This window comes from Magallana gigas, chromosome 7 (genome assembly GCF_963853765.1).
Source record: "Magallana gigas chromosome 7, xbMagGiga1.1, whole genome shotgun sequence".
Taxonomy (NCBI): Eukaryota; Metazoa; Mollusca; class Bivalvia; order Ostreida; family Ostreidae; genus Magallana; species Magallana gigas.
This window is the reverse complement of record NC_088859.1, coordinates 5179127-5196960: the sequence shown is the minus strand read 5'-3', so window position 1 is coordinate 5196960 and position 17834 is coordinate 5179127. Positions and strand designations below refer to the sequence as shown.

Sequence of the window (17834 nt, the reverse complement as noted above, 5' to 3'; positions counted from 1 at the left end):
TACACCATATTCATCCTCATAATTAATGACATCAATGCAAACTTGTAAAACAAAAACAAAAAACCTACAAGAGAGCTAAATAAATACTGAATCTTGTAAACACTCTCCAAAAGTAAAAAAAATATTCTTTAACAAGGTAATTATTTAAACAATTTTACTCTGCTTCATTTTCAAATTCATTGAAGTTTACCTCTTTTTTTTTTTTAAATTGAAGTTTATTGATTTGAGTGCCTGTAATACATATGAGAACAATTCTTTGTATACGAGTTGACCTGTTTACGAATTGGTCTGTGTACGACTTGACCTGACAGTGTTACGACATATCCGGTAAAAAAAATGTCACAAAACAAACCCCTCCATCCTGCATACTTTATACGAATTACTACAGCCCCCCAAAAAGGAAAAGAAGCTACGTAAGAACTGTAAGTCGTTTGAATAATTAGTGACAATCTTGTAGGAGAAGTTGAACGTGTGAACAAGTGTAGAACCTCTCTGCGTTTCGTCAGCATGTGCATGTGTTTAACAGCTGCACTTGTAATGTAACGTGATCAAGTCCAGCACAATCTCCTAATTTAGCTACATAGCTTGGTTATAACACTTTTTAAAAAAAAAATTGACATTTTAAATAACATGTCTTTTTTTCTTTTATTATTTTCATAAAATTATTTTGCTAAATAAATGAGAAATGTTTGGAACATATTAGTATGATTTTGATCAACGAAATCGATGCAATGCAATGATAAACAATAATTATTACCGTCGATTGACTAGATAGAATGGTCTTTTCTTAAAATGACACATGTCCAACTAACCCGGTTAAATGATAGAATTTGTGCCCTTTACTGTAATTCTTAGTAGCAAATGAAAAAAGAAATATCTCGGTTGTATCTTGCCTATATTTTCATTTGATTGGTCTCAAATACCTACAATGTTGCTCATTTATAATCCCATTTTACCACATTAACGGTTTTGGCAATGAAATCACTGGTCGCCATGTTAATGATAAAATCCGAGATATTTCGAGTGCAAAATGGCAGGCAAATTCAAACAGAGACACTTTTTGCCTCTGCTGGGGTTTGAACCAGGGTCCTCTGGCACGCCAGTCCAGCACTCTACCGATCGAGCTAAAGGGTTAACCCACTAGCCAGAGCTAGTAGGAATGCCATATACCTGACTCTACCACAGATATATTAACAAAATGCCTTGGTATGACCCATTATATTAATAATGAATATTTTGTGGACTTAATTACATATGCATTTTCAAAAAGGTTTGTAATATAAATGCTGTGTTTTACCCCTGCAGATTGTTTTTAACAGACTTAAAGTCGATGCGAAGCAGATCCGCTTTGCAGCTGCTACATTGCAAGTATATGGGACGAATTCTTACTGTGACCTGAGCGTAGCCTGGTCACGGTAAGATTATTCTTTCTATAGATTGACCAGTACTGAATAGGGTATAGATTTGGCGGTGCTTTAAATGTTCCTGGGTGTTGTTTTGAAATCTTTTTTTTTTCTTTGGCTGATGTACGCTATATTATTGCTGATAGTAATGCAATATTGCTTTATTTAGAATTTTGTCCTAAAAACTTATATTGGAAGCCATTTTACCATTTACGAATAAATCAATAAGTTCTGAATAGCATAGCTGTTTCCATGGAAATCGAATGCAGATAAAATTTTTTAGCCCTATTCAAACACCATCAATTGAACCTATTGAAAAAGAGGTTTGATGCATACCAACCAGCTATTGGCAATTCTTTTAACCTATACAGTTAATTTAATTTGCATGGATTTAACAAACAAGATCACTATAACAATACTTTAGACTACATGTAGTTTCTAAATTCTAATATCTTGTCGGAGTACAGTTGCCGCACCTCCATTTATCATTACTGTGGTTCAATATGATTTATTTAAGACTTAGTAAGAAAATTTAATGAATTCCAGAAGTAATTGTTTTAATCTATTTCTTCATATAATCCTGAAACAGACAAAAACAAATTGAGTTTTTGGAATTTGTAAAATGGCAGCTTAATAAGATTTTTCATCCTTCTGCATTTTTAAAAATTTATATCCTGCATGCTTATATGGGTATGTAAGAATAATACCAAAACAACTTTTGATAGAAGAAATCTTGTTACATGTGAAAATATAAGGCGTCAACAGACTATTTTATGCACATAATAACGTTGCAATGACCTGGCCAAGCAAAAGTTTAATATTGGTTGACTAATGTAAGACTGTAGTATTGAATACGTACATGTATATGACCGCAAAAAATGAAACTACTGCAAAATTTAAACAAGCATTATAAGTGTATTATATTAAAGGTAATGATTTTTTCTCCAACTTTTATTTCCATAACTATTTGCTATTCAACATATGAACTATTCGGAACTGATCAACGACTGTATGAATAAAATTAAAGATTTACTATAAATTACAAAAGAGGTAGCCTAAGGGGACATTTACTTTTAAGTTGAAGTTTCTGACTAGCTTAATAATAATTCGGATGCTAAAAAGTTAAAGTCAAGTGAAGAAAAAGAGTAAAAATAGATATCAAAAACAGTTTCTGTGGTTAAGGAATAAGGTGCACCATCCAGTCTTTAATCTATCTTTCTATAGACTATCAGATGATGAATCAAATTGCCTTAAAAATAAGCCCCTTTCTGAGTTTCACATCACTTTATAGCAAGATACAGGAATGCCTATTGGGGGCAGTCTGCAGAAATCCAACCCAGAATATTGGTAACAAAAAACACTAAATTCCTCTCTGACACAAACAAATAAAACTATTTCAGGGGGAGGGGATTGTAGCAGCTCATCTCATGACTTGAGGGTGGTACATTTAAAGGAAAAATTCAAATTCTAGATGGGGAGGGGTGGTATATCTGGATGGAACAATGCATATAAAAAATGGCAGGTGAATAAACAAGGATGTTTTGCAAATAGGGCACATGTTGAAACATTAGATTGAAGTCATCATGGTAATACATGTAATTCATGAATTGTTCATGTCTAGTTGTCTATTTCTTGAACACCCAGCTAGCTACATGTACATCATTTTGACTATGTCTGTGGTTATCTGAATCTAAGATCAAGCAAGAGGAGATTTGATATTAGTATTGACCAAATTGTTGTTTTAAAAATTACAAGAGCCTTTTTTATTTATATTACAGAGATAAAACAAATACATACATGTATGGAGAACTCTCTCGGTAGTGTGCGCATGATGTATGAGTTGTCTAATTGTATGGTCTAATTTCAATTTGGTTGGACTGACAATTTATGAATATGAGCATTTTTACTTTCTAATTTTCTGTCTAAAATGTTAATCAATTAAACCTTAAAATGAGTTGTTTAATCTGCGCAATTCTCATCTGGTTTAAGGTTGAGGCTGACTTTAGTTTGCATGGTTCATGTTTTTGTGCATTCTGATCGAGTAAGATACAGTGTATTTCAACCTTTTATGATTTTTATATAGATATAGACATTTATTAAATTGAACACAATAAACACATGATAAACAATTTTTTTTCAACAATTTTTCAGTGGTTTGGTAGGTGAGCATTGCCATTGATCTTGCTTTATATGTCGACATTATGATAAAATGAAGCTTTGTAGGAGTATATAGGAAAAAAGAAAAAGTAAAAATCGTAACCCTTTGAAATTGTATACACTAAATGATGGTATCTCCAGGGTTATTTTGCTTCATTTTGAATGAATCCATCATAGCAATTAATCTACATTTGTAATACATGTACCCAAAATACATGTATATAGCAAAATTTATCAACTGTTCATATTTTGAGATGACCCTCACTTAAACTAGATGGTTGAATTTAGTATTTTTTACATTATAAGGTACAAAATGATATTGCTAATCGCGATATCACAATTCAAAGAAAATCTCTATTGTAGTATTTTTTTAAATCTGCTTCGAAGTGCGGAAAATGAAAATTCTCTAAATATTCCTATAGAAAAATATACCTGTATTTTGAGATTGCCCCCAAAAAGAACCAGATGGTTGCTTTTTCTTTTTTTTTAAACTAGAGCTGATGTAAATTACATATGGTTAAAAATAAAGAGGTTTTCTAATGGGGTTTTTTTTTATGCACCCCCCCCCTTCCCCAATCAACCAGCTTAAATTATACCTGAGTTCAGGAAATCAGGGACATATACATGTATGTACACTCAGGTGCCAAAAGTAGGTCAATTTATTTTTTCTTTTCACCATATATTAATTGAAATTTTTTTTTTTTTAGAATTGTTAAAATGAAACCCTTTGACCATGTACATTGAAAAGACTTGGATTGATACATTAAGAATTTTTCTAGCTCTTTTTGCATCTTATTTGAATATTTTTCCAACCTTCTATTACTGAAATTTCATATAAACAGTTCAAAGTAAGATTTTTCGGCTCATACATTGCAAAAAATATATAGTAGAGCTCTTAAAAACTATCTCAGTGTTGTGTTTGAAATATTCAAATTTTACAAATGAGTTGTCAAAAACTAATGTACGACAACAAGTGGAAATTGAATCTACTATGCTGGAAATCAATATCAACTTCTTCAAAATCTGACCAATAATCTGACCTGAAAACCTTTTTAAAAAAAGTCTTGTTTTCGATGAAATATATAGGGAAAAACAAAAAATTGACATACTTTTGGCGCATTAGTGGACAATCATGTAATAATGCCTGATATTCATGGTCTGTGTGTTGCCTCTTTACCAATCTTGTGCACTAAGTTTCAATTGAATAACATATACATTATGTTATACATGTGTATCAACCCACCTTGTGTAATGAGTTTTCTTGCAACCAACATTTACCATGGTTGGTTGCATTGCCAACAATTTTATGTATTTCATATGCACATGTAGTGTCAATTTTCTTGCCAATATAATATATATTTCCTAGACACATATAGCAAGTTTCCCAATTACACCAGTATAAATTCACCTCACAGATGTAGTGTCAGTTTCATTGCCAATTAATGTACATTCCTACACACATGTAGTGAGTTTCTTGTCCATATTCATTTAAATTACCACACACATGTAGTGAGTTTCCTTGTCCATATTCATTTAAATTACCACACACATGTAGTGAGTTTCCTTGTCTATATTCATTTAAATTACCACACACATGTAGTGAGTTTCCTTGTCCATATTCATTTAAATTACCACACACATGTAGTGAGTTTCATTGCCAATATACAGGTAACTCTCAATGGCTCGAACTTTGATTGGATCGAAGTTCTTGATCGCTGGAAGTGAGTCTAGGGTCCCGATTTTTTCCCCTATATAACTAAGCAAATTTACTATTGATTTCTCAAACTCTTGATCTCTCGAAAACCCTAGCTTGATCTCTCTAAGTCAAACTGCAGTCCCGTTCATAATCTATAGTTTCTTACTCTCGATACCTCAAAGTCTCCGTGTATCTCCAAGCGCTATACCTATTAAATAACACCTTAGACGCGGGACTTGTGTCACGAGTTGTTTGTTCAGGCGGCACTTGTACTGCAAGGTGATAATTGTTTGATGACTGACTATACCAATACCTAATCTATAATTATCACAACCGTTTTACGATAATTTGGAGACGCAATGAAAATGAGAAATTAATTGAGATAAAACGATAATATTGAGCCATGGTCAAATTTTAGAATTATAAAACTGTTAAAAGTATGCTTATCAGCATCATTGTCATTGTAATGATTATATTGCTGAACAAGTTCTTACAGCTGGTGAAGGACCCTTACGGTGGGAACAATGGGTGATACTTAGTTATCACATTTATGACATGTTAATCGTCTCGCACTCCAGTAGTACTGAGCAATTTGGTCTTAATATGATGCATAAAATAAATAATTATATTATGAATTTATTCAATAGTTGTTTGAATTTAGTTTTAAAAACATCCAGTTCTGTATATTTTACTGAAAAGAAAACGTTGTTTAAGCATGAGCGTAAGGTTAGCACTAATTAAATGGCTTAATCATTACATCTGGTAAGACTAATTTTAAAACCCATTGGTCAACCCAGAAAATTCCGAACTCTTGAAAACTCGAACTCTTGAAACTTCAAAGTTTTTCCTTGGACCCATGGACTTCCAGCTACCGAGAGTTACCTGTACAATCCTACACACATGTAGTGAGTCTCCTTGTCCATATTCATTTAAATTACCACACACATGTAGTGATCGAGTTTCATTGCAAATATACCTTTCCACACACATGTAGTGAGTCTCCTTGTCCATATTCATTTAAATTACCACACACATGTAGTGAGTTTCCTTGTCCATATACATTTCCACACACATCATGTACATGTATAGTGATTTTCACTGAATTGGATTTCATGTGATAAATCAATAGTCATCATGAGGTGATAATGATAATAATAATTAAGGGAAAAAGTTAATAATTATCCACCTTATATACATTTAGTATAATATCTCATAACTCACATTAATGAAGTATGGCATCTCATATAACTCACATTTTAATTTGTATTGGCATTCATGTACAACTTCTTCTTCTTCTTTTTTCTAGCTTATGTAAGTTATAAAGCAGTCAACTAAAAAGATGGCAGCTTATTCAAGGTGGAAAATTGCAGTAAGTGAAATTTTTAACATTGTACATACAGTTGAACTTTTAAGGTATATTTCAAACAACAGTACATGTGTATCGAATACCATTGATATGTTAAAGTTATTTGGGTGTGCATATCTCTCATTCTTTAAGTAAACATTTTACCGGTGATATCTCAAATTCTCATATTTAGATGTTTATTCTTGTTTTTGCTTAGTGTGACATGTTGAAGTTTTCTATAATTGTCATACAGTCACAATATATGCTCAAATTGTTTTATCAGCAATTTGAACAAAATCAGTTGCTCGGTCTGTTTTGTTTGTAAGTGAAATTATCACAACAGAAAAGTGAATTAATCAATGGTTTTATCAAATTTATGATAATAAAAAAAACAATGCAACAGTATTAAGTATTACAGTCCCTTAAACCATCTACTTTCCCATTTTTTCGTGCATTCACCATGCGCTCACCGTGCACTCACAGCTAGTGCGTTCACTTGCACTCTTCACTCCGCTCCTTTTGTGCACACCGTTCAGAAAGCGCTCATTGTGTGTTCACCTTTGTTCACTTATCGTTCACCGTTCACTTATCGTTCGAATTCAGTCCGTTTTCATTCATTTTCATTCGGAGCTTCAAAAATGAAAGAATCGATCTCAGCAAAATGAGGAAAAAAACCTTGCGTTAAGGTGAAAGGAAACTAATATTACACATAAAGCATCATTTTAATTAGAATTTAATCTGTGGAATTTAAAGTACACATTCTTGAGCAGGTCTGTTTTTTGCTGTTGTTGTTTTTTATCACTCTCCTAAACAGGCATTTTTTTTGTTGATCCGAAAATGGCTTAAGTATGCAGTTACTGTGAAAATTTTATGTTACACAATACAGCGATAAATTGATACACAAATAATATTTAATGATTCATTTTAAGATAGTCAGTCCAGTCGTTTAAAAACAGAAGAATTCAGTCAACTAACGATTCGACACATATATATATATATATATAAATATAAGAAACAGACATTGTATTTGTGTATTTTTCACGCTTCAAATAATAATTCCTTCGATTCCAAATCACAAACATATCCATGTTGGACAATAAACTGTCTTACTGAACAGATCAACTTAAGATAGTAAACATAAATGCGTGTTAATTAATAGATTAACAATGGTTTTATGTATTATTTAGACATTTTTATCATTACATTACTCGATTATCTGTTGATGAAATTAATATTATGGTCTTAAATTTGGTTTTATTTAACTGTTATTCCTAAACATGCATAAATGGTATGGTATAACTTTAAAGATAATACAGGATAGATATTATTTGCAGGATAGTCGATAGGATAGGACTGTTTTGTCAACTTTCAAGATAGCAGCACTGTACGTATAGTTTATTAGCATGTTTTTCCTGATTTCCGTCAAAATACAATGTAAGGATAACCATCGAGACACTCCGAATAAATCGTTCATCTTGCGTTCACATATCGTTCACCGTTCATCGTTCACCTTTCATTAGCGTTCACCAGATTCCGTTCAGCGTGTGCTTACGTAGAATGTTTCAGGGACTGTTTGTGTAAAATTAGCATTCTAATTTATGTATGTAATATATCTTTTTTATGAATGCACGGTGTCAGGGCTCTACATTAACTTTTTTTCCTTCTTGTCCATTCGGACAAGTGATTATGACCGTGTGCATTATATAAGTAATATTAATAAAGTTTTTATTTTGATCTTGAAATAGTTGAAAAGGAGTTTGCAAACCAAAATGGAAGGCCTTAAGATAATTTGATTTTAAAATCAATGTGATAGTTTAAAAGACAAATTTTGCATATTTTGAAATAAAACTTTTTTCTAATGAGTAATTTATTTATGTGCTAGAAACAACGAATAAGCCCTAAAAGAGAGGCAGAATTTATGTGTCGTTCTGGACTGGACTGTGATGCATTAAAAGTTGAATTGATCAACAGAAGAATTGGTGAGTTGATACACATCTATTACTACTATACATTAAAATAAAAGACTCGAATTTTTGGGCTTTAATATCGAGAAATCCGAAGAGAACTGTCTTTTGTTCTTTATTTTTTAAACATCATTGGTATTTGAAGATTACCAGTTTGTTTTTATTTTTTCTCAATCAAGCTTCGCTTATTAATAATCAACGAAAATTCCTTATAAAAATCCGGAATCATCTGGATTTTTTTTATTCTACAATCTTGCGCATATGCATTCCATTCACGCTAAATCACGGGAGGCTCTTTAGTTTATGTTTCCACAATATCACACTTGCATGGATAAACTCAGAAACGATAATACACATATGTTTAAATTTTCATTGAAAATTTGCTATATCCTGAGAGTTTGAATGTCAACATGTTGTGTAAATTCGAAGTGAGTAAAAAACATTGGTAAAAAAGTGTTGAATTCTTCATTAATATGAATTAAATTTTTAGAAGAAAGGTATTTACAGCCTCAAAATGGTTTGTTATGAATAATTTGACTGTTAATCACAATGCAGCTTCAATAATTTTCTCCAAAACCGTTTCGAAGCGATTATGCAATTTTTTGCTACATTACGGGTATATGAGAGGCATTTCAACTGTGGTGAAGGCCTGTCCCGAGACACAGTTAGATTATTCTAACTAAGCAGAGTGTAGTGAAATTAATAGCATTATTGTAGGCTTAAAGCTTGGTTATGTAAATATGGTGTGTCGATGTATCTATTTCGTGAATGTCCGATATCATATGCAATATGTCAAACCGTGCATGCACAGGTCAGAGTCTAGTGTAATAGAAAATAGTATCATTTCTTTGTTTTTATGTACCAATCTACTCAGTTTCACACATTTGTTTCCCTTGATTATGCAGATCCTTAAATGAAAAATGTCATTAGTTTCTGGAACAATTTTAGCCCCTTGCATTTGATAATCACAATTATACAAATAATTCCATAATAAAAGGCATTTATAAATAAATTAGGTTTTGTACATGATTTGTGAACACACTGTACAATCATGTAATGCAAAACATTCACCAATATTTTTTTTCTTATTTTAAGGATATGGGGTTTTTGCAACTCAAAATTTTCCAAAAGGAAGCTTTTTGGTAGAATATGTTGGAGAGAGAATTGTGCCCAAGGAAGCAGTCAAGAAAGAGAAAAGAAGCGCAAAATAAAACATACTAGTTATATGTTTTACTTTAAGTGGAATGGTCTGAAGTGGTAAGCAAATACAATATATTTATTGTGATTGTTATGAGAGAGAGAGAGAGAGAGAGAGAGATACAATTGTTTTATTTACCTATTTTAGATTTTTTGTAATACAACTTTTTCTGGTTCTTATGAGAATGTGAAATTGATATCCATATACAGTTTACTAGATGCTGGGAATTGTACAATTTAGGTCAGATTTTGATGACAGAAAATTAATTAGAATTTAATAAAAAAAAATTGTGTTTGAATATTCTCACCACCCTGGCAATTTGTTTTTAGAAATTGCAGTGTTTGCGGCAGGTTATGAGTTCTGAGAATTGGCAAAAAACCATTGTTACGTACATTTCAACTAAATATGGAGATGAAAATGATATCCTGTATAACTATTTGCACTTTATAAAGGAAAGTAAAGTGAGCATGAGATAAAAAGTTTTGTACAATGATTAGATATTTTCTATTACCATGATTACACTATAATTCAGTGAATAAATCATTCTGACATCTTTGCTTGATGACTAAAATAACACCATGCATACGTAACAGGATTGGAAATATAATGACGGCCAAACAGAGATTTGAACCAGGGCATCCAGAATCACTAGATATGTACTCTACCAACTGAGCTATATATAGCCACCGATGATCAAACCAGTCCCACTTTCACACATATATGTGTAAATTCATTTTCATTAAATACCGGGGGGTGCAACCCAGCAAAAATCTATAAAATTGTTTTTTTTGTTTGTAGCATTGATGCAGCTAACACTGAAAGAAAGGGGAAGTATATAAAGGACGAGGAAGTCGGAAGTCCGTTGAATAACTGTGTTATGCGCCTTTTGGTTACCGAGAATTATCCAAGGCTCTGCCTCTTTGCAAATAGAGATATTAAAGCTGGAGAAGAGTTAAGATATGATTATGGGGAAGCCAACCTAGCTACCTTGGCGACAAGTATGTGACAATTTTAATAATTGTTGATGTGTTAATGTGATTTAAATGTCAAAAGGATTTCAAAAAAAAAATGCACATGGTTTAACATTTCATATTGTTTTTTACAACAAGAATTAGTATAATCAGTGAATCAATTAATTTTTAACCTGTATAATATTGAGTTTACTGCGCGAGAGTACATGTAGTTCAGAACTGCACAGTAATAAATACTATATAATTTAATAATAAATTGTTACAACTATTGTTCTCTTTAAGATTCACCTGATGATAATCCATTTGATGATAACCCATTTGATGTCAACCAGGACAGTGAGGAGAACAATGAAGGTTACTTTTACTTAATGTTTCTAGTGTTCATTTTGATTTGATACATGTACATGTATTAAAATGTATTTAATATTTATGTGTAACATATGTCATAACAAATACTGGTACACATTTCCTGCACATGTGGTGAATTTCCTTTCCATTTTGAATGCATTTCCCACACATATGAGTGAATTTCTTCGCCAGTGTACATTTACTACACATGTAGTGAGTTTCATTATCCATATTCATTTAAATTACCACACACATGTAGTGAGTTTCTTGTCCATATTCATTTAAATTGCCACACACATGTAGTGAGTTTCCTTGTCCATATTCATTTAAATTACCACACACATGTAGTGAGTTTCCTTGCCAATATACATTTCCACACACATGTAGTAAATTTCCTTGTCCATATTCATTTAAATTAACTTTTTCAGTGTTTTTGCTTGTGATAACATATGATAACACAATTGATTTTGTACTATACAGTCCATTAAATTCAAATAACGTATGATTTGGGTGCAAGCAGGGTTTGCTTATTTATATTCAAATATTTAATTGTACAACCGCTGGAAATTGTCAAATCCATCATAAAGCCCTCGAGCTTCATTGGATTTGATCATGCCCCGACCAAAATTATCACCCCATAATACATGTACTGAAAGAATGATTCCTTATTCCTTAATAACTACCACACACATGTAGTGAGTTTCCTTGCCAATATACATTATCTTCACACACGTAGTGAGTTTTCTTTTCAATATACATTAATCATGCACATTTAAAAAGCAGACTTTGATGAAATTGATTTCGCTGACAAAGGTGTGTTTATAAATCATGTTTTTATTTTCTGTCTATTCCCCAAGAATTTTCAAGGCTGTTTATTGATGTGTCTTTTCTTCAATATAGAAACTATTGATACTGAAACAGAGAGTGAAAAAGAAGTTGATGATGATTCCAACACTGCATCCCCTATGGAAGGTACTTTTCATTCAGTTGATTAGATCCAGATCTTTTTTAATATTCCAGAGTTAGGTAGCCTATTAAAGTAGAAGGTATTGCAACAAATGTTTCAAATATAAGTAGGGTGTGCACTGTTCAACCTGCCAACTGTGCAATCCGGTACACTGGACATTCTGACCTCATACTTGTATTTTATTCCCAATTTTTTTTTTATAATGTATCTAGGATAAAACACTACACTGTAAGTTTCATAACCTGAGGTTTTATTTGGTCAAAGTACTTTAAGTAATTCAACACATTACATAATGTACATGCACAGTAATTGCTTGTTGGCTAGGTTACCGGTACAAAGATGTCCTGTAAGGTTAAAAGTTATGGTCGTTTTAGAGCATAGTTAACTACATTTTCTAGTTAATAGTAAATAGTGTATACTGTGTAATTTCATACCTTTTGTGCTACTTGAGGTGAATTTTTATCGAGATGTAATTAACATTGTATATTGTATTGCAGTTCCATGTAAAAGTAAAAAGCTAAGCACAGAGAGATCATCATGCCCACCCCATGCAAAACCTGAGGCTCAAGGACAAGGTATTATCTTTGATTATATAAATTTAAAACTTTTTACGGACACCACCTGCCAGTTGCCATTAGTGACAGTAACTTAATTGCATATAAATTAGGTATTGTAGATTCAAGTTTGTTCAAATTATGGTCCCTGGGGGTAGGGTGGGGCTACAATGGGGGATAAATTATATATAGAGAAAATCTTTAAAAATCTTTTTCTCAAAACTATTAGGCCAGAAAAGCTCAAATTAAAATGGAAGCATCCTCAGGTAGTGTAGATCCAAGTTTGTTCAAATCATAGTCCCTGGGGGTAGGGTGGGGCCACAATTGGAAGATCAATTTACATAGGAATATATAGAGAAAATCTTTAAAAATCTTCTTTTTTAAGACTATTAAAGGTATTTGGCCAGAAAGGCTTAAACTTGTGTAGAGGCATCCTTGGGTAACTATGTAAATTCAAGTTTGCGAAATCACAGTCCCTAGTGGTAGGGCGGGGCCGTGATGGCGGTTTGGATTTTTACATAGGAATAATATAGAGAAAATCTTTAAAAATATTCTGGGAAAGTTTTCGGTCCTAAACTCAGTACTTAGTGTGAAAGCACGGGTTATGCAGATTTAAGTCTGATGAAACCCTGATTCCATAACGAAAAGTGGTGCCACAAAATGGGGGGGGGGGGGGGGGGGGGCTATTTAGGAATAAAGAAAAATCTTCTTACAAGTACAACAACAAAAGGGGCTTGGTATTTACCCAAAATAAAGAGGTGGATAAAAATTGGCAGATTTTCAAGTTTTTACTGTACTTAGTTGTCAAGATATTTTGATACTGTTATGCTAATTTGATCAGAATTAAGGCAATTGTTGCTCAGGTGAGCGATGTGGCCCCTGGGCCTCTTGTTTAAATTCTTGGATACAATGAATGAATGAATATCTTTTTACTATATTTCATACAGTTTTAACATTCAAAGGAAGGATACCAATTTTTGAATAAAGACTATACATTTGGGCTGAAGAACAAATAACCTTAATGACAAAAATATGATAAAGATACAGCAATTTTAAAATAATAAAATCTTATTTTTTTTCACAGCCAGTGTTCAACGTCACACATGGACTGCTGTAGAAAGGCATCCTTGGAGCGACAGTTTAATAACTTTATCAAACTAGGGAAAACTCCAGGTCAGCTTGACTGTTTAAACGCCATTAGGAAGGAAAAGGCATTATCAGGCTTCACTTGGCGCAATGTGAAGTTTGCTGTCAAAAACATAATACTTCTCGTCTGAGAAATTGCAGAAAATGAAATTCCAGGTGGTCGCAACGTTAAATTTCTATGTGTTATAATTATGTTACCGTAATGAAGTTCGAATGCATACTGTTTGTGCTGTATTATCAATTTGTTAATAACATTATGCCAGTATCTAAATTTAATACAGGGTGCATGCATTTGTGACAAATGCTTATTGGCTTATACAAATGTACATTTATTTTGTTGTCTGTTATTCTACTTCCTATTCCATGAAACATTTTGAAATGGCAGAAATGGGTAAACATATTATTTGATATTTTAATTGATAAAATATGATCAGAAATGTAAAGAAGGGCACGCATCATGCATGATAATGTCAATAATTGATTGAAATTATTTGAATTCATAAACAAAATTCCATATATCATGAATTACTATGAAATTATGTACTTTTAAATTTTAGCTTAAAGTTGTTTGATCCTAAAATAAAATGAATTATAATTAAGATTCTGCAGTTGATTTATGTTTTGTTTGAAGAAGTGTTCAAAGTCCACAGGTCTAGATTTTACAAAGCAAGTGGCAAATAGGAATTTATTTAATTTAAACAGTATATGTTTTTAAAGAAATGAAACACACATGAAGACTTTTCAATTCAATTAGATTTTCTTATAAATTCAGTCTTGATAGGGTGCGTAAAAATTAGCAAGAAATCATAATTATTTAAGTCATACAGTGATAGTGTAAAGTGTCTTTTATAGGCAAAACAGTTAATAAAAGCATACAAGTTGCAATGGTACTAGACTGTGCATGTCCTTTGACAAGAAATATTACTGTCTCGTATATGTTTCAAATTACAATACTTATAACATAAAATGTTGAATGAATTTACATAATTGAATTATATATGTAATTAACATAAGATTCTTTGTATCGAAGTAGGGTCTGGTGCTAAATATAATGTAGTTTAAATAGAAAACGTGCATATGTGGAGAAAAGTGTGAAATGCAGTCTAATCTTATTTATCCAGAATTCACTTAGTATCTATTGTTCTCCACAAATTTGACAATATATGCATCTTGAGTATACCATAATGAATTGATTAGATTAGCCTGAGTATTAGAATTAGTATAAAATAGTTCATCTTGCAGCTTGCTGAAATTATTAGATCTCTCTCTCTCTCTCTCTCTCTCTCTCTCTCTCTCTCTCTCTCTCTCTGTTCAGTAATAAATGGTTTATGTGGTAAATTTCCTTTGAATCTTCAATCGATCACATGACTAGCTAGATGTATTGACTTTGGGGTAAATTAGGAAGAAATACACACTGTAGTGAGTTTCTGGTGTGTATTCACAATGAGTCATGTGACCTCATGTAGTGACTATCAGGTATAAAATCATAAACTTTTACAAAGAGATTTTGCCTATTTCAAATAGCAGAATAGTAAAAAGATGTCTTATATTACTTAAAAATATTAATATATATTGAATAGCACAACTAGAACATAGTGTAGTGAATTTCAGGTGTAAAGTCTGATGTAGTGAGTTTCGGCATAATGCAAGTATGTGTGTGTGTGTGTGTGTGTGTGTGTGTGTGTGTGTGTGTGTGTGTTTAACGATTTAAGTTTCCTCTAGGAATTAATTTAAAATCCGTGCATGACCAATAGTAATAGCATCAATAGTGAAACAGAATATACTTAAGTTTATTATGCAGATTGTTCCTTGAAAATGGCATAATATAATAAGTATTTACACAAAACAGACACCTATTAATTTTTAAAAAAGAATGGTATTTCATACAAAAAGCATCAAACATGGTTATGATTTTTCTATGAAACCAAGCGTTTATGTTTTTAAGAGTGCTGAACTAGAATGATAACTCTGTTTCGAATATCATTGTAACAGCTAGACGTTAACATGAGACATATCTAAAAATAATTTAATTCTGGTTGTAACACGATTTCTGATTGGCTAAAAAATTATTTTATATCGTATAAAGAATGTTGCCTACGTCATAGTAAGACTAACGTCAAAATCGTATCAATACGCCTGACGTTACGTTTGAATTTTGTACAATTTTACGTCATTTTAAAGGTCAAATGACCGGTTTTATCTACAACGAAGAGTAAAAAAATTAAATTATAAGCAATGAATTCAATATTTATTAGTTTTATACGATATAAAATGGTTTGAAACAGTTTACGCTTTTTTATAAACCGCTTCGCGGTTTATAAAGCGTAAACTGCCCCAAACCATTTTATATCGTATAAAACAAATAAATATTGAATTCATTCCTTAAATATGTTCATGTTTTAAAGGGACTTGAACACAATTTGAGTTCAAAATTTAAAATTTTATATTTCTAATTTTAATGTCTAGAATGGTAAATACGGATACTTTTAATGCTTTGTCAAAATTTAAAAGTCAAATATTAAGTTATATTCAAGATACAGTGTTTGAAAATCTTTTGATATGGTTTACATTTGTGTTTTACCATATACATTTGGTATATGTCTCAATCAAATGTTGCTTTTTTTATTTATCATATTATCTATGAACACATTGAATCAGTATACCCTGTTTGCCACTAGTCATTTGGTCAAAGAAATGGCAATTCCATACTTTACATTATTTGTAAACAAATATAAGACTCGAGCTTTTTTTTTTACATAACAATGATTTCTGACCTTTGTATCTCTCTACTAGCTTGAATTCTAACATTTAAATTTTAGTCAATCATTCAAGATGAGCAAGTAAAACATTTAATACATAAAAAAAGAAAAAGAAAATTTTGATCTAAAATTGTGTCCAAGTCCCAGGTTTAACATACATAAAAGTAAGATATGATATGAAAAACTATCAGTACTTAAATATTATCCGAACACTTATTCTTCCGTTCAGAATTTTATATGAAAGTACAATTTATTTAAATAATACAATTAATTAAATGCTAGTATCACAAACAACAGTAATTTTCAATTCTTCTCTTCATTCACTTTTAGTACATGGACTTCAACATAAAACTCTAAATTATCGACGCCTACTACAAAAAAAAAAAAGAAATTCATTTTTCAATATTTACTTGTAATTTTTCAGCTCTATTGTGTGATTTCTATTTTTGTTGTATACATTTTATTTGTATTGTAAAATTTTAAATTATGTATTAGATATCTTCCATTTGTATAATAAATTTTTTAATTTGTATTGAATATTTTTTTGACTGTATTGCATCGCAAATATTCGAATGATCGGTGTAATCTTATTCTTCCTGGTATTCGAACTGTAATAATCTTAGAATTCATAAAACACCAATGTTATTATTAAAGCGGCATGGTCACAATATAAGCCAAGTTCGACATTTTTGTTTTTATTATTTACAATTCTCTGGGAATGAACTTCAGTCTAATGATCAATGAAATTTGAGAGTCAGTCGTAAAGTTATAAGTAATATAAGATACAGGGCTTACAATTCTTTCTCATTTAAACAAAGATCTTGTCCTGTTTTTGATTATATAGGTTCAATATACCAGTATGTATGAGTTTGCTTTAACGGACAACACTTTAGATCGAATCCTTTGGTGACGTCAGCAAACGTGAGCTACATTAAGATACAAAAAACAAATGAATTTACAGAAGAGTATAACAGCAAAGTTGTGAATTTTTCTTCAAAATTTAAACTTTAAAGTTGGTTTTTACAACATTAATTTTGGAATTTCCAATTTTTATTTTTAGATTTTCTAACTCAAAAGTTGCTTTTCTCAGCTCTAAAGTTGGAACTCAAAATCTTAATCTTGGGATTTCCCACAAAACAATTTATATTTACAAGTTTAAAGTTGATATTTTTTAAAATTAAAAACTGGAATATCCAACTTTAATCTTGGAATTTCTTGCTATAAAGTTGGATTTTCCGACTTGAAACTTGGAAATACCAATTTTTGTCTTGGAAGTTGTGATATCTAAGTTTTGATTAATTCGTGAGAATATCACAATATTTACAT

General features: G+C 31.4%; 1 protein-coding gene across 5 annotated transcripts; it reads left to right on the top strand.

Moving 5' to 3' along the window:
• The first annotated feature begins 72 nt into the window (after window positions 1–72).
• Window positions 73–14515, top strand: LOC117688344 (uncharacterized). 5 transcript variants are annotated; one of them, XM_066066834.1, is made up of 10 exons: window positions 112–422; window positions 1320–1415; window positions 6563–6625; window positions 8484–8580; window positions 9661–9822; window positions 10562–10761; window positions 11017–11088; window positions 11983–12054; window positions 12547–12624; window positions 13688–14506. In XM_066066834.1, exons 5-10 carry the CDS (start codon window positions 9791–9793, stop codon window positions 13762–13764), a joined length of 531 nt encoding a protein of 176 aa, XP_065922906.1. In that variant the 5' UTR covers window positions 112–422; window positions 1320–1415; window positions 6563–6625; window positions 8484–8580; window positions 9661–9790; the 3' UTR covers window positions 13765–14506. The 5 variants fall into 5 exon arrangements, 3 of the variants coding, with proteins under 3 accessions (XP_065922906.1, XP_065922905.1, XP_065922907.1); XR_010707890.1 differs by lacking the exon at window positions 1320–1415 and having other exon boundaries at window positions 73–422; window positions 10562–10714; window positions 13688–14515; XM_066066833.1 differs by lacking the exon at window positions 1320–1415.
• Window positions 14516–17834: the final 3319 nt, after the last annotated feature.